Raw genomic sequence first — 25,441 nt, 5'->3', positions numbered from 1 at the left:
TGGACCGGGTGGTCGAAGTTTCAGTAGGGGAGCATTTCGGGAAAAGTGACCATAATTAAGTAAGTTTCAAGGTACTGGTGGATAAGGATAACAGGAGTCCTCGGGTTAAGGTGCTTAATTGGGGAAAGGCTAATTATAACAATATTAAGCAGGAACTGAGGAATCTAGACTGGAGGTGGATGTTTAAGGGCAAATCAACAACTGACATATGGGGGGGGCTTTCAAATGTCAGTTGATAAGAATTCAGGGCCGGCAGGTTCCTGCTAGGATAAAGGATAAGCATGGCAAGTTTCAGGAACCTTGGATAATGAAGGATATTGTGAGATTAGTCAAAAAGAAAAGGGAAGCATTCGTAAGGGCTAGAAGGCTGGGAACAGATGAAGCCCTTGGAGAAAATAAAGAAAGAAGGAGGAAACTTAAACAAGGAGTCAGAAGGGCTAAAAGGGGTCATGAAAAGTCACTGGCAACCAGGATTAAGGAAAATCCCAAGACCTTTTATACATATGTAAAAAGCAAAAGGGTAGCCAGGGAAAGGGTAGGCCCACTCAGGGACAGAGGTGGGAATCTGTGTGTGGAGCCAGAAGAAATGGGAGAGATACTAAATAAATACTTCTCATCAGTATTCACCAAAGAGAAGGACTTAGCAGTCGATTTGTCTAGGGAAGAGTGTGTAGATAGCCTGGATCATGTTGAGATCAAAAAAGAGGAGGTGTTAGGCGTCTTGAAGAATATTAAGGTGGATAAGTCCCCAGGGCCAGATGGGATCTACCCCAGAGTACTGAGGGAGGCAAGGGAAGAGATTGCTAGGGCCTTGGCAGAAATCTTTGTACCCTCACTGGCTATGGGTGAGGTCCCAGAGGACTGGAGAATGGCCAATGTTGTTCCATTGTTTAAGAAAGGTAGCAAGGATAATTCAGGAAATTACAGGCCGGTGAGCCTTACGTCAGTGGTAGAGAAATTATTGGAGAAGATTCTTTGTGACAGGATTTACTACCATTTGGAAGCAAATGGGCATATTAGTGAGAGGCAGCATGGTTTTGTGAAGGGGAGGTCGTGTCTCACTAACTTGATCGAGTTTTTCGAGGAAGTGACAAAGATGATCATTGATGAAGGGCTGTGGATGGTATATACATGCATTTCAGTAAGGCCTTTGACAAGGTCCCTCATGGCAGACTGGTGCAGAAGGTAAAGTCGAACGGGATCAGAGGTGAGCTGGCAAGATGGATACAGAATTGGCTTGGTCACAGAAGACAGAGCGTAGCAGTGGAAGGGTACTTTTCTGAATGGAGAGCTGTGACTAGTGGAGTTCCACAGGGATCAGTGCTGGGACCTTTACTGTTTGTAGTATACATAAATGATTTGGAGGAAAATGTAACTGGGCTAATTAGTAAGTTTGCAGACGACACTAAGGTTGGAGGAGTTGCAGATAGTGAAGAGGATTGTCAAAGGATACAACGGGATATAGATCGGTTGGAGACTTGGGCAGAGAAATGGCAGATGGAGTTTAATCCGGACAAATGTGAGGTAATGCATTTTGGAAGGTCTAATACAGGCAGGAATTATACAGTAAATGGCAGAACCCTTAAATGCATCGACGGGCAGCGGGATCTGGGTGTACAGGTTCACAGGTCACTGAAAGTGGCAACACAGGTGGATAAGGTAGTCAGGAAGGCATATGGCATGCTTGCCTTCATTGGCAGGGGTATTGAGAATAAAAGCTGGGATGTCATGCTGCAGCTGTATAGAACCTTGGTTAGGCCACACTTGGAATATTGCATGCAATTCTGGTCACCACATTACCAGAAGGATATGGAGGCGTTGGAGAAGGTGCAGAGGAGGTTTGCCAGGATGCTGCCTGGTCTGGAGGTTATTAGCTATGAGGAGAGGTTGGAGAAACTCGGATTGTTCTCACTACAGCAATGGAGATTGAGGGGCGACTTGATAGAAGTTTACAAAACTATGAGTGGCATGGACAGAGTAGATAGTCAGAAGCTTTTTCCCAGGGTGGAAGAGTCAATTACAAGGGGATATAGATTTAAGCTGAGAGGAGAAAACTATAGAGGAGATGTGTGGGGCAAGTTTTTTACGCAGAGGGTCGTGAGTGTCTGAAATTCGCTGCCAGAGGAGGTGGTGGAAGCAGGTACGATAGTGGAGTTTAAGAGGCAGCTTGACAAATACATGAATAGGATGGGAATAGAAGGATACGGATCCCGGAAGTGCAAAATGTTTTAGTTGACGGGCAATATGATCGGCACAGGCTTGGAGGGCAGAAAGGCCTGTTCCTGCGCTGTACTTTTCTTTGTTCTTTGTTCTTTGACAATTAGTTAAATGTCACTGAAACACATCATTCAGTCACGGGTGGAATATCACCATGACAAAAATTACACCTGGACCTCCTGCCTCCTCCCCCTCCTTTCCAATTCAAGTTTATTTAACCAAATACTTTTCTTATATGTGGCATTCTTTTAAGAAGTTAACGTGCACTTGAACAAACTCACTCCTCTCCAGCTAGATTGCACCCAGGAGCCCAGTTAAATCAAGGATAGCCCAGTTCTGCCTGTCATGATGATTTCTCCAGCACTTCCTGTTTTTATTTTATTTTTATTTTATTTTTTATATTTCTATATAATAACAGACTGGCTGAATAAAAAAACTGTTTCTTTCTCCAAATGAGACAGAATGGCACTTATTGACTAATGGTGAGCATAATAAATAAGAGAAAACATATTTACTATCTCTTCCAGGACATAGGCCTGAATTTTACCCCCAGGATGTGCCCAAAGATGTAAAACCTGCTCCCGGCTGAGTTCATGCTGTGAATGCACTCTTAGACTGGGTGGCCAATTAAAGCCCACCCAGCGTGAAACAGGACTGCCTGATGTGTTTTCCATGTACAGGGGTAGGAAAGTGTCAGGCACTGGGTCCAAAGGGGACCCAGCGGGGTGTTCAAAAAATGGAAGAGGCAGCTCCCTGAAGGCTGCCCAGAGTTGCCTGGGAGGCTGAGGGAGCTGTCCTCTCATCAGAAACTGAACTGTTATAGCCAGAGAGCCCATTGAAGCTCCAGTACAGATGGCACCATGCAGCAGGTCTCCACTGTCTCCTCAGCCCGCCTAGCATGTATAGTGGCTATGATGATTGAATGATCCTTTGCCTTCCTCCCGCAGATGCATCATCTGCAGAAGTCACCGATGACCCTGAGGACCCCCCATTGAGCTCCGAGGAAGGCATCACACCTGTACCAGCGTCACATTCTCCCTCTGAACCAAGCACCAGTGCAGATACTCACACGTCGGTAGACATTAGGTATTTGGCACTGCGGGTAATGCACAGTGGTGAGGGCGCATCACACTCGCATGAGGAGCTGGCAGAAGCAGGGAGGTCCCAGGGAGCCGATGGCGGAAGCACAGCTGGAGACCAGGACCATGCTATGTCGAAGGCCAATGACGAGCCTCTGGAGTCGCCCATCAGGTGGCAGATGCTGGATGTCCAGTGGGATGTGCAGGGAGAACCAGCAGAGATCCAAGAGGGTCTGTGTGCCATGGTCTCCATCATGGAGGAGTCCATGCGGAGCATGAGTTCTGCGTTGACCCTGAGCACCAAGCGCACAGTCTCCTCCATTGAGAGAGTGGCGACTCTCATGGAGAGGCAGCTTCAGGAGCAGACTCAGGGGTTCCTGGGGTTTCACTGGACCTGCAAACCCTCAAGAGGTCACTGACAGTGTGAGAGATGGATGAGGCGCCTAATCTCCCTACTAGGTCCCCGTCCATTAATGATGAGCAGGGAGGTGCAAACGCACTCACACTAACAGACAAGCTGTTTGCAGTCTCTATGGGCTTCTCAGGGTGCTCTGGACGAGGGCACAATTACGAAGTTGCAGATGGTACAAAAATTGACTGTGTGGTTGATAAGAAAGAAGAAACCTGTAGACTGCAGGAAATTATCAATGGACTAGTCGGGAGGTCAAATGGTGGCAAATAGAGTTTAATCTGGAGAAGTAATGCATTTGGGGAAGGCTAGCAAGGCAAGGGAATACGCAATAAAAGGTAGGATACTGAGAAGTATAGAGGAACGAGGGAATCTTGATACATGTCCACATATCCCTGAAGGTGGCCAGACAGGTAATAAGGTGGTCAAGAAGACAAAGGAGTACAAGAATATAAGAGCATGGAGCTTATGATGGAACTATATGAAACACTAGTGAGGCCAGAGATGGAATAATACGGACAGTTCTAGCCAAAGCACTATAGGAAAGATGTGATTGCACTAGAGAGAGTACAGGGAAGATGTACAAGGAAGTTGCCTTAACAGAGGAGGTGGAGGGGAGACCTAATAGAAGTGTATAAAGGTTTGAGGGGTCTAGATAGAATGGATAGGAAGGCCCTATTCCTCTTGATTGAGAGGTCTCATCCCTGGAGGTATAGATTTGGGGTAAGAGTATCCCTCTGGTGAGCGTTCCTTACTGTTGGTGTACATTGCAAGAAATATTATGGTACAAGTACAAAATGAATGTACGGGCAGAGTGTCTCAAAACCTGCAACTTTGTGGCTAAGTCTGTGCTGGTTTTCCAAAAAAAAAATTGGAAGGTTTTGAGGGGATTCAAGGGGGAGTTTGTTCACCCAGAAGAGGGTGGTGTAAGAAATGCTTGTGAGGGGCAGATAAGGTTTTTTTTAGTGTTTTGGTCTGAAGTGAATTAAATCTCCAGCCCTTTAAAAATAAACAAAAACAGGCTGCAGATGTCAGTTAGACTAAAACACAGATGGCTGCTGCTGAAGTACATTGATACATGACACTTAAATACAAGACACTTTCCAAAATAAGTATAGAATTCTTATGGAATTGTTAGGCATAACATAAGGCCACCTCAACAGGGAAAACTGTTTTCTTTCTTACCTGACGGCCTGTCAATCAATGCACTTCAGCAGCAGCTGTTTGTGTTTTAGTCTAACTGACATCTACAGCCTGTTTTTTTTTTAAAGGGCTGGAGATTTAATTCACTTCGGACCATAACACTAAAAATCCCTATTTGTACTTTACAAGCATTCCTGCTTCCTCCATACATTTGTGACTACCATGCTTTGGGTTAAGGCCCTTGAAACAGTGAAAGTGGCATCTGTTTGAACTTGGCACTAATCCTAAATGGTCCTGCTGAGTTTGGGTTTCCCTCTTGTGTCAATCATGCCGTGCCCCTACCCCATGCTGGCAAAAATGGGATCTGTTGGAAATGGGGGTGGGACTTCTGCATCAGTACTTTAGACTCATGTTGTATCCCTCTGGTGAGCGTTCCTTACTGTTGGTGTACATTGCAAGAAATATTATGGTACAAGTACAAAATGAATGTATGGGCAGAGTGTCTCAAAACCAGCAACTTTGTGGCTAAGTCTGTGCTGGTTTTCCAAAAAAAAAAATTGGAACCCCTTACTTCAGTGATTAGGGGACACACGAACACCAAGTACGATTGCAAAGCACCATAGGTTAATCGCCATGTTTCTGCTGATATTAATTCACTTCCCAAATATTGGATTTAATAACACGTTCATGTCTCCCCCACTTCCTTACATCAGCTCAACCTGAATAAAATGAGAAAAGTTCAATCAAACTGAAATGGCGTTAAAAACAGTTGTAACTGAAAACTGTTATTTTTTTAATCAGGCAAGACTGCACAGTACTCTTTAATAACTGGGTTTGAACTGGCTTGGGCCAGCTGCAAGAATGTAACCAGTGCCCGTGGAAATTAAAGGCTTTTGGGAATCAAGTACAATGTTTGAATTTAAGCCTGTGGGCTTCTATTTGGGTGGTCTTAATGGCAACAGAACTCAGTACTGTAGCAAGAATAGGCATAGGTCCTGATCCCAAGTACAATACATAGGATTCTGCAAGGGTATTTGGTTCTTCCTGGGTGAGTTCAACCGTTTCTGCCACATCTTCAACCACTTGGAGCATGGGAAATGACAGGCGCGTGAAGCCGTGCAAATGCAGCAACTCACTGAACTTTTCCGAGCTGGGTCGGGTGGGGTCAAGGATCGCAGAGCCACTCAAAACGTCAGGCGGGCAAAGCGGATAATTACTTGGCACGCCACTCCCCGAACAAGTCAGTAAGTTTTTTCACTCATATAAAATTCTTGCATGGCCCGCTTTAAAAAATGTCTGGTTTTTGGACACTGCTGGTTTTCAGATGGTTTTACACAGGTTAATCAATGGGGATGTGCGATAGTCAGTGATAGCACCATCATCGCTGTCCAGGAAAGGTAAAACATAAAGATACATTTAAAACATGAATCTTACCTGACCAAAATCAGTTAAACTGGTTTTGGGAGGCACACTGCTAGCATGCGGTATTGCACTCCTTGCCCTGGAAAAGTAAATACCAATTATTGTATTTTCCGATTTTAACCAGAGCTCAAATCTACAAGATTACCAACATATTGCAAGAAGTTTACACATTTCTAAATGCACTTCAGGTTGGAACAGTAATCTGTCTGATCATCAATTATAATATGCAGGACCCATATAGACATTAAGCAACAGATTAAAAGCCACCAGAAAACGATTATGTGGCGAGGCTTTCAATTTTGCTTCAGGTTAATCCCCTGATAGTTCACGGGGATTAGGTGCATTGTGTGGTAAAAACAAAGTCCGTGGGACATTATTTTATTCTCTTTACTTGTTTCACTATAATTCTCTTCCCCAGAGAGCATTGGAGGCAGGGCCACTGAATATTTTTAAGGCTGAGTTAGATAGATTCTTGGTTGACAAGGGAGTCAAAGGGTACGGGGGCTAGACAGGGAAGTGGAGATGTGGCCACAGTCAGATCAGACATGATCTTATCAAATAGTAGAGCAGACTCGAGGGGCCAAATGGCCTACTCCTGCTCCTAATTCATACGTTTGTGGGTAAATACAGGGTTATAGTTAAAGTTCCCTTGAAGAAAATTTTTTTATTACTACTATAAATATAGGCAGATGAAATTCTAATGTAAATGATAAGGAAACATACATTTTGGAGGCGGTTCAAAGGAGGTTTATTAGATTGACACCTGGAATGAGTGGGTTGTCTTATGAGAAAAGGTTGGACAGACTGGGCTTGTTTCCACTGGAGTTTAGAAGAGTGAGGGGTGGCTTGACTGAAATATACAAGATCCTGAACGGCCTTGATAAGGCGGAGGTCGAAAGGATGTTTCTTCTTATGGGTGAGTCCAGAATTAGGGGGGGCTGTTTTAAAATTAGGAGTTGCCCTTTTAGGACAGAGATTAGGAGAATTTTTTTCTCTCAGAGGATTGTGCGACTTTGGTGTTCTCTGTCTCAGAAGGTGGTGGAGGCAGGGTCATTGAATATTATTAAGACAGAGATAGATAGAGTCTTGTCAGGCAAGGGAATCTAAGGTTATCAGGGTTAGATGGGAATGTGGAAATCGAAACACAAGCCATGATCTTACTGAATGGTGGAGCAGGCTCAAGGGGCCGAATAGTCTAATCTTGTTCCTATTTCTTATATTCTTATGTACGTGTTCATAGTACACTCACCCATTCCCCTTGTTCTCAGTTATCCAAATTGACTCCTTGTTCTACAATGTGTTAAGCTAAAAATTCTTATCCTTGTGTGTAAATCCCTACACGGCTTCATCCCATTCTATCTTTGTATTCTTCTCCAGTATTACACCTTCCTGCCCCCCTCCGTCTCTGTCCTCCATTTGCTCACCATTTACCAGCTGTGCTTTCAATCATCAAGACCCCATGTTCTGGAATTAAACTACATTTTGATCACTCCTTCCAGTATTTTCTTTGGCTTGACAGGCTTTTTGCCTTGTGATGCTGTGAAGCAGCTTGGGACATTTTTCTACATGAAAGGCACCACATAAATGCAAACCATTAGTAGAGATATGGAACTCTGTGCCTGTACCATCGTTTATAAGGTATGGTTACTAATGGCCAACAAACACCAACAGCCTATATACCCTGGTGGGTATCGCTCCCCCGATATAAGAAGAACGGTAGCCAGCAAGAAAGAGCGACTCCGTCAAACATCAGATGAGAGGCACCCTCTACATGGTCATACACCTACACCCAGCCGCCTAGAGTCAAGGAAGAGCTTCATGAACAGTGTTGTACCATTACAATCAACCCCGCCTGAAGCCTGCATCGCCTTGTGGAAAGACCGGCTCGCCAGTCTCGAACAACCCCCAGCGATGGAAATTCTACCAGATGAAAGCCTTCTCCCAGGAACTAATTGCAACTGGGCAGCCTGGAAGTGCCTTAACAGACTTAGGACTGGTGTAGGTCGTTCAAAGGTGTCACTAAGCAAATGGGGATACACAACCTGCCCGACAACTTATGAATGTGGAACTGAGCCACAGACTATGCAACATCTCCTGCAATGTCTATCGCTAGAGGAACCCTGCACTGTTGCAGATCTTGCCGAATTCAACAACAAGGCGTAAAAACGTGTCCAGTTCTGGATGGGCCATGTATAGACTGTCCATGGACACGCTTAGAAGACTAATGGCCATTAGTTAGATTCTTTTCACTCTTTTCATTCTGGTGGGATAGCTTAATTTTCTCCCCAAACAAAGGGACAAAGCCACACAATTAGGCACAAGTATCTAGGGATGCGTACGTCTGATTGGTAGCTTTAATTTGTTCTTGTTTTTTTCTAAAGTAGTTCTTGTTCTGGCAGATCTTTGAAGGAAAAACCCTGACACCTCTTCCTCTCCCAGCCAATCCCAGCCCTTCATCTCCCACCCCCTCCGCCATCACATGTTGTGAACATCAAAGGTGACTATGCAACTTTTGTGCAATGCTTCGCAGCAGAGCCATGAGAATCCACCTAGCATGGCATGGACGTTCCTCCAGTGTGCCGCTGATGTCAGGCTCCAGCATCTTCTGCTCGTCGGATGTCCGCGATGTGAGCAAGGCCCTGGTGGTAAGTCCCAACTTCTGCACAGCACAGCTGTCTAGATGTGTTCTACACCGTCATGTTTTCCCACCAACGTGGGTGGATGATGCAGCTGTGTAGGGGGAGCGATTTCAGCAGGCAGGCCTAATAATGATATGCTGATGTATTACAGTGAGGCTCGCGACATCTGATGGCAGAGAACGTGGCCCGCCATCGATGGGCTAAGCAGACGATCACGAATTGGTTTCATGCCGTTGTGCAGCTGATTGCACCATATTGTCCAATCACACCACCGAACATGCTAGCTGGCATGGAAAATCCTGGCCTGTATATTTTTCATCCATTGAGTTTTCTTATTTGCATTGTAATGATCACCTCAGCCAGGATTTTATATGCGGTGTACGGAGGCAGGTCTGACACCCCGGAATGTAAAATGACACGCGATGACGTTGGGCGTGCATCCCGACATCATCGCACAGTCTGACGATGTTTTGTTTGGCCGGCATGCACCAGAGTTGGCTGTGCACCCGCTGATAATTGAAAGGCCTGTTAAGGCCTTTAGCAACCCCATTAACTTGAAATTTACACTCCCGGTCCAACCTAACGGTTGATGGGCAGGCGAAAAGGCCTTTACATTTTTTAGGAAACCTCATCCACGAGCAGGATGAGGTTTCCTAAAGCTTTTACAAATTGATTAAAAACTTTTTTTGAAAAATAAAAACATGTCACATCTCATGTGACACAGTCACATGAGGGGACATGTATCATTAAATTTTTAATTATTTCTTCAAAAAGCACTTCAGTCTCCCTTAGGCATCTCTGTGCCTCAGGGAGATTGAAACACTCTTCTGCGCACATGCACAAAAGAGCACTGGACCCGACTCTCCCTCCTCCTCCTGCCCGCACAGGTAGCACCGCTTGCGATCCATGCTGGGCGGGCCTTAATTGGCCTGCCCGCGTGAAATCACGGTGCCGAGCTGATCGTGGGTGGCGGTCAGCTCGCTCCCACCGAGCACGCCCGACGTGGGAAAAATTCAGGCCGTGGGAGTCCAAAAACACACACCACAAACAACAGGCTTCATGAAAAGCAGTTCAATGTTTTCTATCAGGGACTGGGACTGGATAAATTACTCTTGCAGAGAGCCAGCATGGATCTGACTGGCTGAATGGCCTCCTTTTCTGCTGTAACCATTCTCAGATTCTATGATTTCAATTTAGCAACATCAGCGCAGTGGCTGCAAACATATATGGAAATCACCTTTTAAGCACTAACTCTAGTACGAGGGGCTTGTACTATTTTGGAAAGTAACATATCTTTTAGTATTGCTCATGAGTTCAAGATGCAGAATTTTCAATGCTATTTCACTCAGCTACACTAGCCCCATAACTAATGAAATGATTTGCTGGGATAAAACATTGACATTTATGTGTGAACTGACATTAATCAGCCCAAAGTAACGTTAACATCTAGACTGTGACTTACCCCTTAACTGTATGTCAGAACATAGACACTGGTGTAACATTGTGATGGCAGAATATGTAAAAATATTACAGATAAAAACAAAAAACTGCGGATGCTGGAAATCCAAAACAAAAACAGAATTACCTGGAAAAACTCAGCAGGTCTGGCAGCATCGGCGGAGAAGAAAAGAGTTGACGTTTCGAGTCCTCATGACCCTTCAACAGAACTGAGTGAATCTTAGGAAAGGGGTGAAATATAGGCTGGTTTAAGGTGGGGTGGGGGGGTGGGGGGGAGAGAAGTTGGGGGGGTGCGTTGGTGTGGTTGTAGGGACAAGCAAGCAGTGATAGGAGCAGATAATCAAAAGATGTCACAGACAAAAGAACACAGAGGCATTGATGGTGATGATATTATCTAAGTGACCGCGCTAATTAAGAATGGATGGTAGGGCACTCAAGGTACAGCTCTAGTGGGGGTAGGGTGGAAAGGCTAGCAGGGCATAAAATATTTAAAAATAATGGAAATAGGTGGGAAAAGAAAAATCTGTATAAATTATTGGAAAAAACAAAACACTCAAATTGCCCAAACAATCCCCATCCATCACTACTCTCCTCCGTCTGGCTGAACTTGTTCTCACACTGAACAATTTCTCCTTCAACTCGTCTCATTTCCTCCAAATAAAAGGTGTGGCTATGGGTACCTGCATGGGCCCCAGCTATGCCTGTCTCTTTATGGGGTATGTGGAACATTCCTTGTTCTAGTCCTACTCAGGTCCCCTTCCACAACTTTTCTCCGGTACATCGATGATTACTTTGGTGCTGCTTCATGCTCTCATCGGGACTTGGAAAAATTTATTAATTTTGCTTCCAATCTGCACCCCTCCATCATTTTCACATGGTCCATCTCTGACACTTCCCTTCCCTTCCTTGATCTCTCTGTCTCAATCTCTGGTGATAGACTGTCCACCAATATCCATTACAAGCCTACCGACTCCCACAGCTACCTCAACTACAGCTCCTCACACCCCACTTCCTGTAAGGACTCCATTCCATTCTCTCAGCTCCTTCGCCTCCGTCGCATCTGTTCTGATGATGCTACCTTCAAAAACAGTTCCTCTGACATGTCCTCCTTCTTCCTTAACCGAGGTTTTCCACCCACAGTCGTTGACAGGGCCCTCAAGCGTGTCCAGCCCATCTCCCACGCATCCGCCCTCACGTTTTCTCCTCCCTCCCAGAAACATGATAGGGTCCCCCTTGTCCTCACTTATCATCCCACCAGCCTTCGCATTCAAAGGATCATCCTCCGCCATTTCCGCTAACTCCAGCATGATGATGCCACCACCAAACACATCTTCCCTTCACCCCCCACCCCGGTGGCATTCCGTAGGGATCGTTCCCTCCGGGACACCCTGGTCCACTCCTCCATCACCCCCTACTCCTCAACCCCCACCTATGGCACCTCCCCATGCCCACGCAAAAGATGCAACACCTGCCCCTTCACTTCCTCTCTCCTCACCATCCAAGGGCCCAAACACTCCTTTCAAGTGAAGCAGCCTTTCACTTGCATTTCCCCCAACTTAGTCTACTGCATTCGTTGCTCCCAATGCGGTCTCCTCTACATTGGAGAGACGAAAAGTAAACTGGGTGACCGCTTTGCAGAACACCTACGGTCTGTCTGCAAGAGTGACCCAAACCTCCTTGTCGCTTGTCATTTTAACACTCCACCCTGCTCTCTTGCCCACATGTCTGTCCTTGGCTTGCTGCATTGTTCCAGTGAAGCCCAACGCAAAATGGAGGAACAGCACCTCATCTTCCGACTAGGCACTTTACAGCCTTCCGGACTGAATATTGAATTCAACAACTTTAGATCTTGAACTCCCTCCTCCATCCCCACCCCCTTTCTGTTTCTTCCCCCTTCCTTTTGTTTTTTCCAATAATTTATATAGATTTTTCTTTTCCCACCTATTTCCATTATTTTCAAATCTTTTATGCCCTGCTAGTCTTTCCACCCCACCCCCACTAGAGCTGTACCTTGAGTGCTCTACCATCCATTCTTAATTAGCACATTCATTTAGATAATAACACCACCTTCAACACCTATGTGTTCTTTTGTCTGTGACATCTTTTGATTATCTGCTCCTATCACTGCTTGCTTGTCCCTACAACCACACCAACGCCACCCCCCCCCCACTTCTCTCCCGTCCCCTCCCTCCCCCCCAACCCCACCTTAAACCAGCTTATATTTCACCCTTTTCCTAAGATTCACTCAGTTCCCTTGAAGGGTCATGAGGACTCGAAACGTCAACTCTTTTCTTCACCTCCAATGCTGCCAGACCTGCTGAGTTTTTCCAGGTAATTCTGTTTTTGCTTTGTATATAAAAATATTAATGGATATGTAGACATCAAACAATACAAATATTATGTAGAAACAGAAATAAAGTATAACTAGGTTTTACCAGAATGCAACACCTAGGGGCAGAATTTTGCCCTTGTCGGTCCGCACGACGGGTAGGCCCGGGAGCGGTCATGAAGAGCAGGCACTGACAGGCCCCAGGGGTGCCGGGGGTGGGGGGAAATGCTGGCCAGCCTCGGAGGGAACCATTGTCGGTGGGGTGTGAGTGGGGCGGTCAAGTGCTGCCCTGGTGCTGCATCCCGCGCACAGGCAATCGAGGTATGGGTCAGGGTAAGCAAGGGAAGTGACACCTGTATAAACTGACCATGCCTCTGCAACTGAGACAGATCAGACACAGCCACAGTGATTTGTTTGGTGTCAGGCTCCAAGCCTGCCCGCCCATGCAAGCACCGCGGAGGCATCAAAGGGTCATCAGGGGCTCCATACCTAATCCTTGCACCCCCACTACCCCCCGTCACAGACTTCGAGTCCACCATCACTTTATTGGACACAGAGCAGTTGGGCTGCACACGTTGTACAATCTCCTCGCCAATGTTGGCCATGTAGCAGTCACTGCTGGAAGGGCTCACAGCCCCTTGCAATCTCAGCATCCTGGTTTGGACCAGTGTCCCCCATGTCACAGGTTGACAGGGCAGCCATGCAGCGCACTCATCTCTGGCCATCCGAGGCGTGATCATCACTCTCCAGGAAGCGTTAAGGGGCTGTCACATAGGGCCAGGAAAGGTGCTAAGTACAACCATGATAACCACGTCTCTCTCTCTTTCATGCTGCAGGAGGACCATGTCAGGATCATGGATCCTGGTGACCTAGCTATATGTCTGATGGCCTACAGAGACTGTCGAAGACGGAGGATAGAGTGACTGAGGCTCCTGGATGCGCAAAGGCAGGAGCAGCAACCTCATGAAGAAGGGGCAGCAGTGGCTCCCGCACACACTAAGATAAAAGCAAAATATTGCGGATGCTGGAAATCCAAAACAAAAACAAAAATACCTGGAAAAACTCAGCAGGTCTAACAGCATCTGCGGAGAGGAACACAGTTAATGTTTCGAATCCGTTTGACTCTTCAACAGAACTAAGGAAAAATAGAAAAGAGGTGAAGTATAAACTGGTTCAAGGGGGGGTGGGACAGGTAGAGCTGGATAGAGGGATATAAACACACCATATGAATACACTTGACCTTTCCCTCCAGCAGCACCGCCGCACCCTGTTTCTATGCTGCCCGTGCCCCCAGTTTCATTTTATTCTTCGTCTCATCCGACCCCCCCACCCCACTCCCCACTAGGGTTATCTGTACCTTGCTCATCCTGCTTTCTACCCTTTATTATCACATTCCTTAGATAATATCACCACCTTCAACACCTCTTTGTCCTTTTGTCTGTGACATCTTTTGGTTATCTTCACCTATCACTGGCCCTCTATCCAGCTCTACTTGTCCCATCCCCCCTTAAACCATCTTATATTTCACCTCTTTTCTATTGTTCCTTTGTTCTGTTGAAGAGTCATGTGGACCCGAAACATTAACTGTGTTCCTCTCCGCAGATGCTGTCAGACCTGCTGAGTTTTTCCAGGTATTTTTGTTTTTGCTCCCACACACACTACCCAGGAGCGACAGCGAACCAGGGCTGGTCAGCCTCTAGTGACACCCAGGATCTATAGATGCTGCCTGCCATTCCTGTAGATGACTGAGAACCAGTGACACCGACAACTGCGCATGTCTAGGGACTTGGTGGCTCACATCTGCCATTTACTGCAGGACTTGGTGCAAGGGGTCATGGAGGGCACTCACTGCCAGTGGCTGTGAAAGTGATCACGGCGCTCAATTTCTATGCCAGTGGCTCCTTTCAGGGCTCCACAGGTGACCTCTGTGGGATTTCACAATCTGCCACCCACAAATGCATCAATGAGGTCATGGATGCCATCTTCTCCATGGCACACAGCTTTGTGCATTTAGCCCAGGACCGGGACAGTCAGGATGCAAGGGCCATTGGATTTGCCCTGATCTCGGGATTCCCACAGGTGCAGGGTGCGATTGATTGCACCCACGTGGCTCTCAGGTCTCCATCGCTACACTCGGTGGACTACTGCAAGGGCTTCCACTCACTGAACGTGCAGCTGGTATGTGACCACCAGAAATGCATCCTGCAAGTATGCGCATAGTTTCCAGGGAGTGTGCAAGATGCCTACATCCTGAGTCGCTCACAGATCCCTGCAGTCTTCCAGGGTCCATAGAGGCTCCAGGGTTGGCTCCTTGGGGACAAGGACTACCCACAGAGGCCATGGCTGATGACACCCATGTGGCGGCCTCAGACTGCAGCAGAGTGAGGGTATAACGAGGCTCATGTTACAACTCGTAACTTGGTGGAGCAGACCATCGGGATGCTGAAAATGCGGATCCGATGCCTGGACTGGTCTGGTGGAGCCCTGCAATACTGTCCGCAGAGGGCGTCACGCATCATCTGCAGCACCCTTTACAACCTGGCACTGCAATGGGGAGAGAAGTTTACTGAGGAGGAGATGCAGGAGCTGGAGTTCTCCTTGGATGAGGAGGATGCCGACGGGTATGAGGGTGAGGGGGTCCTCGGTGGTGACGATGATTGGAATGAGGCTCTTGCACAGGCTAGACAAGGCAGGCATGCTCAGGAGGCCCTCATAGCTGCCAGATTTGTGGAGGATGATGATGACATGTAGTGAGATGTCCCCATAGATCGTCACATCACAGTTTGACTCAAGTTTGGCTTATGGCAGCTCCAATACTATCTATGAGAATGCTCCTGTCATGGAGATGCAGTGGAGGCCTTAACAGTCGCTCAATTGCAGGAGGATGATGTCAACTCCATAGATCTTCACATAGCCTCTGTGAATGTCTGACTCCTGTCTGGCCAAGAGCTGCTCGCTTGATTTCCATGATCAGGGCCATCTCAGAGACGCAGCCATGAAAATTTAAACGCATCTGATGCTGTGTCCACCTTCAGCACCTCAGCCCTTCAGAAGCTGGTGCACAGCATCACTGGTCTCAGATGCTGGTGTAATGGGGGCCAGCCCCCCTTAAATGTCTGAGAGCTCACAGAGGGTATGAGAGATCTCTATGGCCCTGCCCGCTACATTCTGGCAACTATCACAAGCACTGCCGAGGTGCAGGCATCAGTAATGTTTCCAGGGAGTGTGAGGCTGGACCATCGCTGTGGTCTGAAGGCTGCACAGAGCACAGGGAAGAGGCCCTGGACTGAGACACCTGCCTTTTATCTTGTGCCGAAAGGTTTCACATCTGAGTGACAAGAACACTGCTCATCAGAACAAGCCACAGGCAGGGAGACATTCTCAGGAGTTTATTGACAATAGTGAACAGGCTGTGCAACTACTTTTACCTAACTTTCCTAACCCTGCTGCTGTGTTTTGGTGCTCCCCAGACATCCACAGAAGAGGTGGAGGCAGCCTGCTGACTGTGATGCCCTGTCTGTGATGACTTTGATGGGCATCCTCTGGGGGGCTGAGACTTGGAGGGCCCAGGCCTGTTTTCAATGTCCTGTTGTGTTGCAGTGGCACCCTCCTGGGCCTGTGACGTTGGAGCTGCAGAGGTCACAGGAAGAGGGGATTCGGATGGGCCGGTCACTCTCAAATGGCCCCGCAGTGTGCACCTGCTGATCCTCCTCCCTAAGGGTGCCCAAGGACCCCTGGCTGACTCCGTGAGCGGAAGGGGTAGGTGGAGTGAGATCGAGGTGCCCGGCATCCTTCTCGCATACACACCGTTGGAGGCCAACTATGACATCAGCGATGGAGTTCAGTCTGCTCAGCAGTGGAGTCACATGCCAGACCAAGGTCTCCATGGTGGCCGCCATCCTGCCAGTGTTGACCTTGGTGCATTGCAATGCCGGCGCTATCACCTCAGCCTGAAGACAGACAGACACCTCCATCATGCCTTGCAATCTGAGGAGTGCAGCAGACATCCCTTCCTGATCATCCCCTAGCTTGCCTTTGAGGCTCCAGCAACATGACACAGTCCAGAGGCTCATCACCTGATTCGGACTCAGCAAATTTCTGGCTTCCAGCAGTCGTCTGGGTGCCGGGGACCTGGGAAGTCGCTGCCTCCGCCTGCTGTGGATCAGAAAGTGCTATGTGCTCACCATATTGTGATCCCAAGGCTATTCTAAAGCTAGGTCCATCTGAGGTTTATGTCTCTGTGCTGGTGGAGGGTGTGGGTGAGCACTGTTTCGGGACTTGAGGGAAGGTGCCTTCAGGTTCCTCTTCAGAGGTTTCTTCAGGGTTTGATTGGAGGCTCTGGGTCATGGACTCTGTCAGCTGTTTGGCAGATATGCCTGAGAAAGCAAGGAGAGATAATTAGTGCATGGCAGTGCCTGTGAAACAGGACACATCACTCACAGCATGGTTGCCTGACGGATGTTTTACTGCTGGATCCTCACTTGGTAAAGCAGCACCGACCTCACTGTCAGCACAGGACCGGTCCCAGTCATCGCTGGCCAGCTGGATGGCTCTGTTTTTGAATTCTGTCAGAACTTTAATCTCCGGCATCCCTCCACCTGCCTGTGACCTTTCCCTCCTGTTGTCAGCCAGTTTGTCCTGCATGGATAAAGATGGGGAGAGTGTATCAGGATGCCTGCTGGGCCACTTGATAAGTATGGCAGGCCAGTGTGGGTGGTGAGTGGTCCCATGGACGGGATGAGGACAATGATTGTGTGTGTGAAAGAGTGAATGGTGATGCCCCTTGCACTGGCAGTGTGAGGGTCCTGTGTGATGGGTTTGTGAGTGTGTGAGCTGGGAATAATGAAAAGAGTAATTTACCCTGGCAGAACGGAGGAGATCATTCATCCTTTTGTGGCACTGGGTGGCTGTCCGTCTCTGCAGGGCACTTACACTGACCACTGCTGCCACCACCTCCCAAGCTGTGATGATGACTTTGCTGCCCATCCTGCTGCCAGAGCGGGGGTAGAACACATCCCGGTGGGCCTCCACTACATCCAGCAGTCGCTCAGGGGACCCACCATTGAAACGGAGGGGGGGGGGCTGGGGTCATTTTTCTTTTGCTGCTACGTCTCCCAGGCAGCGGTGGTGAGCTGGTGGCAATCAGCGCTTTGCTGGTGGCTGCCTTTTAAAGATGGTGGCTGGCATGATGCAACAGCAGGTTGATTGCGGACGGACGAATGAGAGCCCACCCGCCATGGAAACGACACGTTTCACAGGAGTGAATAAATAACGAGGCTGGCTCAGGATGATACGGCATGAAAACCCGCCATTTTCGTTGGTGGGTAGGACTCCATTTTACACAAATTCCACCCTATGTATGCTTGAGCTATCAGTGATGTAATTTCTCCAGTTTTAAAAAAAAAACACATTGATATTAACATTTCAATGAACTCATCCCTTCTGGTACTGCACTAGAAATTAAATGAATACTTTTTAGACCAGAAATAAAACAAATTTTTTCTGTGGTGAAAATTGTCATACAAAAACATGATTTAACAATTGTGACTTTCTTAATTTTATATTTCAGGATATTTTTCTTTTCTGAATTTATACCTTAAATTTCATTCTTTTTTTTTCTCGGTGTAATTGTTGTAAAATTTGAGAACAGAAGTGGACACATCTTTTTACTGAGAATGCTATTGGCTTCTCTTGTGCCATTGGACAACACAATCACACAGAAGAAAGTGGTGACCTGCCCAACATTCCATTGCCAACCATTAATAACTGAAACAGATAAGCATGCCACAGCAGCTTGTGGAACTTTACTGAGCACACTTAACTACAAAGCACCAGTAACTATAATTCTAGGTAATTAATTATGTGAAGTGCCTTAAAAGATTTCTGAGAACTGTGCTACATGATGCAAGTTCTTTATATTTTCTATAGTAATGCATGCCAAGTATCCATATCATATTGAGACAGTCACAACTAAGTTGGGCTGGTTCCGCAACCAGAATGCCTGCCACGCACTTGCCAAAGCAAATTTTTAATGGAGAGCTTGAGTCTGGGGTACGCTCTCATGGCAGTCAAAGGAAGCGCCACAAGAATACTCTGCAGGCTTTACTTAGGAGTTTTGATATTGACTTCAAGTCCTGGAGGAAGCTCGTCCTGGTGAGCTGCACCTGGCACAATCAAATAAAAAACAGCTGGTGCAGCCTCCGTCGAAAGCAAGCACATATTAGAGGCAGAGAGAAAATGCAAGGAGAGGAAATCCTGAGCCAGCAATTCATTCAAATTTCAGTTGTCTGCAATATGCTGTCCTCTTTGCAATAGTTTCAGATTGGCCTTATCAGTCACCTACGTACCCACCAGAACCCTACTAAACGCGCCAGATGATGAAGGTGGTCATCTTCACTTTGAAGGATGAACAATATAGTAATGGGAGATCATCTCTGTTTGTCCCACAAACTGCTAACTTGAAACAAACTGTGACATTGTATGTTATTAAACATAAAAAATAATATTTTATGAACAAATATAAAGGTTCATACACTAGATAATCCTTCGTTTGGGTCTTTAAAAAGGATTTGTCATTAAAATTTAAGTTATCCAGCCTAACTCTGGGTCTGTGAATCCAGGGTCAGGAACCCAATACCCATATAATTTGCAGGTCCCAACCCTGCCCTGTGTCTGCATCACTAATGCAATGCTATTTTTAAATGCAGAACCCTTACTCAGGCCAGAGGCAAGCTTGGCACCCAACTAATGGTGTGAAGCACGGCCAGGAGGTGGGAAATGGCTCTGAAATACAGTTCTCAAAAGCAGACAGATGGCAACCATGACTGGGCTTGCCATTGAAAATGTGCCCATGCCTGTCCCTGCTCCAAGACTGCTGAATTTGTCATGCAACATAGCCTTGGGTAGCTTTAAACTTCTAATAGACATACTTATCTGTTGGTAATAATATGTTGACATTTTCTGCACTTGAAATAGCAACTTTTGTAAAATGACACATTTTCTAGAATGCTAATTGATGGAAGTTAGTGTAAACCCAAGAATGAAGATCAGGAAGGCCATATTGCCATGGTCTTTAAGATGATCTTAAAAAGTGGGAACATTGCCAGGAAGCTAGTGAAGATCTGAAGGGCTAATCAGGCTGTGACTGAACTCAGCAACTGTAATATGGGCCTCCTGCAGCCTTTGTATCATTATGTGCATCACCTGTAATAAAATCCATTGGGATTGGTCAGGAAGGAATGAACCAGCGAATGTCTTTCATTTATTCTGTTTAGCTGAAACAGACGCAATGTACGTACATGTTCTTTCTGTCTGCAAAGAACTGGGCCCTGTGTACTAACATATGTAGCTTCCAGAATGTGAAAACTCATTGTACATGTATACAGTACATTCCCCAAAGCAATGTCTTGACCAATCAGAGTCAAGCTGCCGGTTTAAATTTCAAACAATGCTTGACAGTTAAATGCCAATCACCTTCAACTGGTGCATTCACCATGGTGATGCTTCTACCAGTCAGACTCCACTTGCCAACCAATCAGCACTCTTTTTATACAAATATGTTGTTTCCCATGACATTGGTATTTTCTTGCAAATTATCCTCATGAGTGCAAGACAAAAAGCTTCAAGGAAAAATCTCTTTTTTCAGCAATACTCAAATTCTGTACTGCTATTTGAATAAAAATATCTCCTATCTGAGAACTGTAAGAATCCTGTGGAAAATAATCTGTGCAAGCCCAAAGCATAAATGTGCCCTTGATTTGGGAAAATTTGCCTTCAAAGTTAGAAAAATGGAAATAAATTCAGTCTAGGTGATTTTATGAGTTTGAAGTTAAGCTATGTTGTTACCTCTATAGAAGGAACATAATCTGAATCTCTCTTACATCCCACGTGACCAGGGAGTACTCAATACTGACAGAGGGTTCCAAGATTGAAAACCTCCAAATCATACAGATGAAACTCTCCAATCTGAGCACAAAAGAATTATTCCTCTTTCTCAGCACAAAGGATATTTAACAAAGCTTATTACCATGGTGTGTGACAATTGTGCGTCAAAGACATAGAGCGTACTCCAAGTTCATAAAACATCCTTAAGGCTGCCAAACTGCTATCGATTGAGTGTCCTCCTTCAATGCTGATTAGACAAGATATTTTTTCAGTATTTTCAATGTCTAGATTTAAAGAAATCAACAAATTGACATTAATATTCTTTATCATATGCATAAATTCAGAAATGTTCAATTCGCAGATGAGCTTTATTGAGATATTCACAACTGGTACCTTTTGAAGATGTAACCAACTTAAATTCTGGATACTTCCTACACATCCGTTTGATAACATCGATTTGTTCCAGGGTCAGGCGAACAGCATCTTTGTATTGGGCTGAGCACAGTACATAAGCAGACCACAACTGTAATGAGTAATAAAACTAAGTTGTATTTATTGCATGCATTGTGCATTTTAAAAATAATAAGCCTCAGTGAAAGGTAAGAAGGAACATTGCCCTAGAGCGATGCATGTGCAGAGCAGACACACTGAAAAAGTTGCTGTATTAAATATTGGAAAATCCAAAGCCATTGTCTTTGGTCACCTCTACAGATTAATGGCATGGAAGGCCATTTAGCCCATCATATTTATGCCAACCAAAAAGATCTATAAGGCCAAATCCCATTTTCCAGCTCGTGGTCTGTAGCCCTCTAACTACAGCATTTCAAGCGCATAGCTAAGTGGAGGTTTGAATACCCTTTATCCGTAAATCCAAAAGCACATTCAAAAATTGCACTTTTTTGTACCTCATTGACCTTTAGCACGGAAAGTCTGTGACCCAAGCCAACATGATCTGAACCAACACAGCCCAAGCCAACACTGACTGCACACCCAACCTTTAGTGCGGAAGTCTCATACCCAAATCGACATTACCCGAACCAACACAAACCTCGCTGACCGCAGCCAATCTTTAGTGTGGGAAGCCTGTGACCCGAGCCGACACCACCCAAGTTGACACAAGTCTCGCTGACCGCAGCCAGTCTTCAGTAAGAGAAGTCTGTGCTCCGAGCCAACACGATCCGAGCCAATGCAAACCTCACTGACCGCACCTAACCTTTGGTGCGGGAAGCCTGTGACCTGAGCCGACACTACCTGAGCTGATGCAAACCTTGCTGACCATACCTGACCTTTAGTGCAGGAAGTCTGTGACCCAAGCTGACACCAACCTCACTGACTATACCCAACCTTTATTGTGGGAAGTCTCTGATGTGAGTCGACATAAACTTCGCCAACCCCACCCAATCTTTAACACGGGAAGTCTGTGACCTGAGCCGACACAACCCTTGCCAACCATTCCCAACCTCTAGTTGTTTGTCTGCACCTTGTGAACCCTCTCCTACAAGCAGAATCGCAGATGGTGCCATGGGTGAGAGTTTATTACAGGTATCCTGTATTTATTATGCAATGGTATATCATACTTTTCTAGCCATCGTTTTCCTTTCTGTTATTTATTTTGGATAAATATCTCAGTGGATCGCTGATGATAAACGTAGCTGAGATGATCAAATATTCCATGTGGAACAATAAATGTTTGTGTTGTCAGACCGAAGAGGGATGTCGAGATTAAACTGTGGAGATGTGAGTCAGATAAACATGTAGGTGCTTTGATTATTTTTGGGAATCGGGAAATTTATAAATTGAACTTTCCCTCAGAAGATTAAATGTGAGACTTTGCACGTCTGGGTAGCTTGATGGACTGAGCTGCCATTTCTCATTCCATGTTTTCTTATTTAAAAGTTATAACAAATGTTTTTTTTTCCTTTCCTCTCCTGCCATTTTCTCCCTTTAATAACCACCCAGCACCCCTTATCCTGAAGGTGTTGATTCTTTGTTGTAGTGTAGTTCCACAGACTATGGCCTACCCCCTCTGTTTTACCCAAGTACCCATTCTTCTTGCATGAGTCCAGATAATTGCAGGTGGCAGACTGGGTTTCCAGGGTAAGCACTGCAGTTGAGCCCAATCCTTTTCTGTTCCAATAACTACATAAATGGATTTCAGCACAGGTTCAAGGTAGCAAGCAGGAGTCAGGACCTTGGTTAATTTTCTCCTGTCAAACCCAGAGGTACTGAGGCAGATTGGAGCACACCTACTGCCGTAGCTAATTTAGCTCAAACCTGGGACTTCCTGGTCTGTATAGCATAGCTACTAATTGAATAAACTTACTGAGCAATGGCTGACGTTATGGAAAAATGGGACGACATAGAAGCAAAGGTTCAGTCAGTTATTTTTCAAGAATTAGCAAAAATGAAGAACGGCTTTCAAATGAAACATCTTGATTATTTATCTTATTTTTATATTTCTGTTACTACATATTATTGCCTGAGAAAAGCCAGACTGGTGAATTCCAATATACTTTTAGTGAAGGATCGCTAATCATTATTAATAATCGTTTAAGAAAATGAGAAGTGATCTCAATGAAGCTTATGAAATTCTTAAGAGGCTTGACAGAGTAAGTGCTGGGGAGAATGTTCCCTTAGATGGGGATTCTAGGCTTAGGGGTCACAATCTCAGAACAAGGGGCGAGCCATTTCAGAATATGATGGGAAGCATTTTCTTCATTCAAAGAGTTGCGAAGCTTTGGAATTCTGCATCCCAGAGAGCTGTGGATGCTCAGTCTTTGAGTATGTTCAAAACAGAGATCAATAGATTTTTTGATTCTAAGGATATTAAGGGGGTATGAGGATAGTGCGGAAATGTGGAGCTGAGGTAGAAGATCAGTCATGATCTTATTAAATGGGGAACAGGGTCAAAGAGCTGAATGGCCTATTCCTTCTACTCTTTATCCTCCTAATGAGGATTGATAAGAAGGACATTTTTAACTGAAGTAACATTTGGGCCCTGTTATAATTCCCATTCTCTCCTTTACTCAAAAATCTAGATTCATTCAGAAAATATCAACATTAAATTCTTGTTCAGTCCTTTACCATAAATCGCCATCCAGTCCAAACTCAGTGGGCCAAATCGTCTGGCCTCTGAATCATCATTCAACTGAAGATGTGCATCCGGATCCTGTGGAAGCCCTGTTGTGTGGAACTCCATGGGAATTATCTGGGAAGTTTATACTTCAGACAAACAATTCCCCCTCTGTCTGGGGCCCTACATGAATGCCTCTGACTGAGTTGGAATCAGAGACTTTGGACACTGCCACTGTATAATTACCCAGGAAATGTTAGACAGATTAAAACCTAGCCTAATACCTGGGTAGCTGACCTCCGCCTCCCCACAATCTACCTCCTGACCGTCACCCCTGACTACCCCCCAACCCCAACTACACCCCTGGCTTGACTACCCGTCCAACCAGACCCGACCAACCCCCGACCACTTAACTACCATCCACCCAGACCCAATTACCACCCAGCCATCTGACTATCCCCCGACCTAACTACCCACTCACCCACTTCACCCACTCACCCGCCTAGCCACTTTACCCACCTCACCAACCTGGCCCCTACCTATTTACCCACATCACCCACTTACCCACCTCACCCACCTACTCACCTCACTGTAAACTTTTACAAAAGATTTATGTTATCTGACCTTATCCTCTGTAACTTAGTAGATTCACTTTGGTTCTGACAATATTTTAACCAATTAAGCTAAAAGCAGAATGGATAGAAATTTTAAAAGAAGTTTATTTTTATAAGAAAAATATGTATACTTATCAAATATTTTACAACTTCAATTGGGTGATCAATCCAGGTAGAAATGTAAATCGACATCAGGTTCCCTCATTGTTAGTGATTTCACTGAAATCTTGCCCCAGGGAGCAATCAGTACCTCTTACAATTATAGGCTCTCTCTCTCTTTCTGTGGTAAAGTGAGGTACCCTGACCCTTTAAGAGAATGCAAGTATACTGATCATGTGACAGCACTGATGAATCACTGTACAGCATGGGCAGCTAGGAAATGTAAATCAAGTTCTGGAGGTTTCTGATTGAACCAGTATGATCTGGTGCTCTGCCCTATGTCTCAATTATTCTTACATCAGTCTCTCCCCATTATTAATTGCAAGCAGCCATTGATGAGAACATAGGAGGGCATGCAGTCAGAGTTCAGTTGGCCAACGAACTTATTTACCCATGACATAAAACTTTCATGACTAATTGGCAAAGTTGGTTCTCAAAACCTCAATTTTTAATCTTTGAATTAGCATTACCTCATTTCAAATTGAGCCTGGTGTAATTAGCCAGTTGGTCAATTGTTGTTACTGGGTTAATTTTATTGGATTTAGTCATTTGCGCACATTGTCCCAAGAAATGGAACAATGAGACTGTTGATGATATTTCCCTTATCCAAATTTGTACAATCTATTTATTACCTGGCATCTGCTCCACACAGCCAAGGTCAGAATGTAGATCATGCTGAGTGGTACCCGATTGCTCTGTTTCCCACAGACAAAGCTTATAGCAGCAAATTAATACTTTTAAACTTGCAGACATTAGTATATTCCCAGCCTTAATGACTACTTGATTAATTGCTTATTCTTCAATCATAACATAATTGAGGTACACTACTTATTCAGTCTTCTGATTCTGGCTGCATGTGGAAGATCATTAAGTACAGAATGTAAAATGGCTTCTTTGGCTCAGTACAAAATGGCGTTAGCTTAGAACAGTGAATATAATGTGAACATTTCCTAAAAATGGTCAAACTAAAACCTACTGCCCAGGCCTACTCATACACCCAGCTACCCACCTCACC

General features: G+C 45.6%; 1 protein-coding gene across 10 annotated transcripts in view; it reads right to left on the bottom strand.

The window, feature by feature from the left end:
• dpep2 (dipeptidase 2) overlaps positions 1–25,441 on the bottom strand; it is a 93,717-nt gene that overhangs the window by 33,880 nt on the left and 34,396 nt on the right. For 9 of the 10 annotated variants that reach the window (XR_005943451.1, XR_005943453.1, XR_005943450.1 and 6 more), the window contains exons 4-6: positions 20,974–21,103; positions 20,723–20,864; positions 6,283–6,349 (exon numbers count right to left, since the gene is read on the bottom strand). Coding sequence is in view for 6 of the 10 variants with exons in the window: in XM_041190812.1 (XP_041046746.1) it covers positions 6,283–6,349; positions 20,723–20,864; positions 20,974–21,103 (339 nt within the window). In the remaining 4 variants the exon portion in view is untranslated. Of the gene's footprint in view, positions 1–6,282; positions 6,350–20,722; positions 20,865–20,973; positions 21,104–21,628; positions 21,644–25,441 lie in introns of those variants that run through there. The other variant, XM_041190817.1, reaches the window with a different exon arrangement.

This window comes from Carcharodon carcharias, chromosome 7 (genome assembly GCF_017639515.1).
Source record: "Carcharodon carcharias isolate sCarCar2 chromosome 7, sCarCar2.pri, whole genome shotgun sequence".
In the NCBI taxonomy this organism is placed as follows: Eukaryota; Metazoa; Chordata; class Chondrichthyes; order Lamniformes; family Lamnidae; genus Carcharodon; species Carcharodon carcharias.
This window is presented reverse-complemented; position numbering and strand designations above follow the sequence as displayed.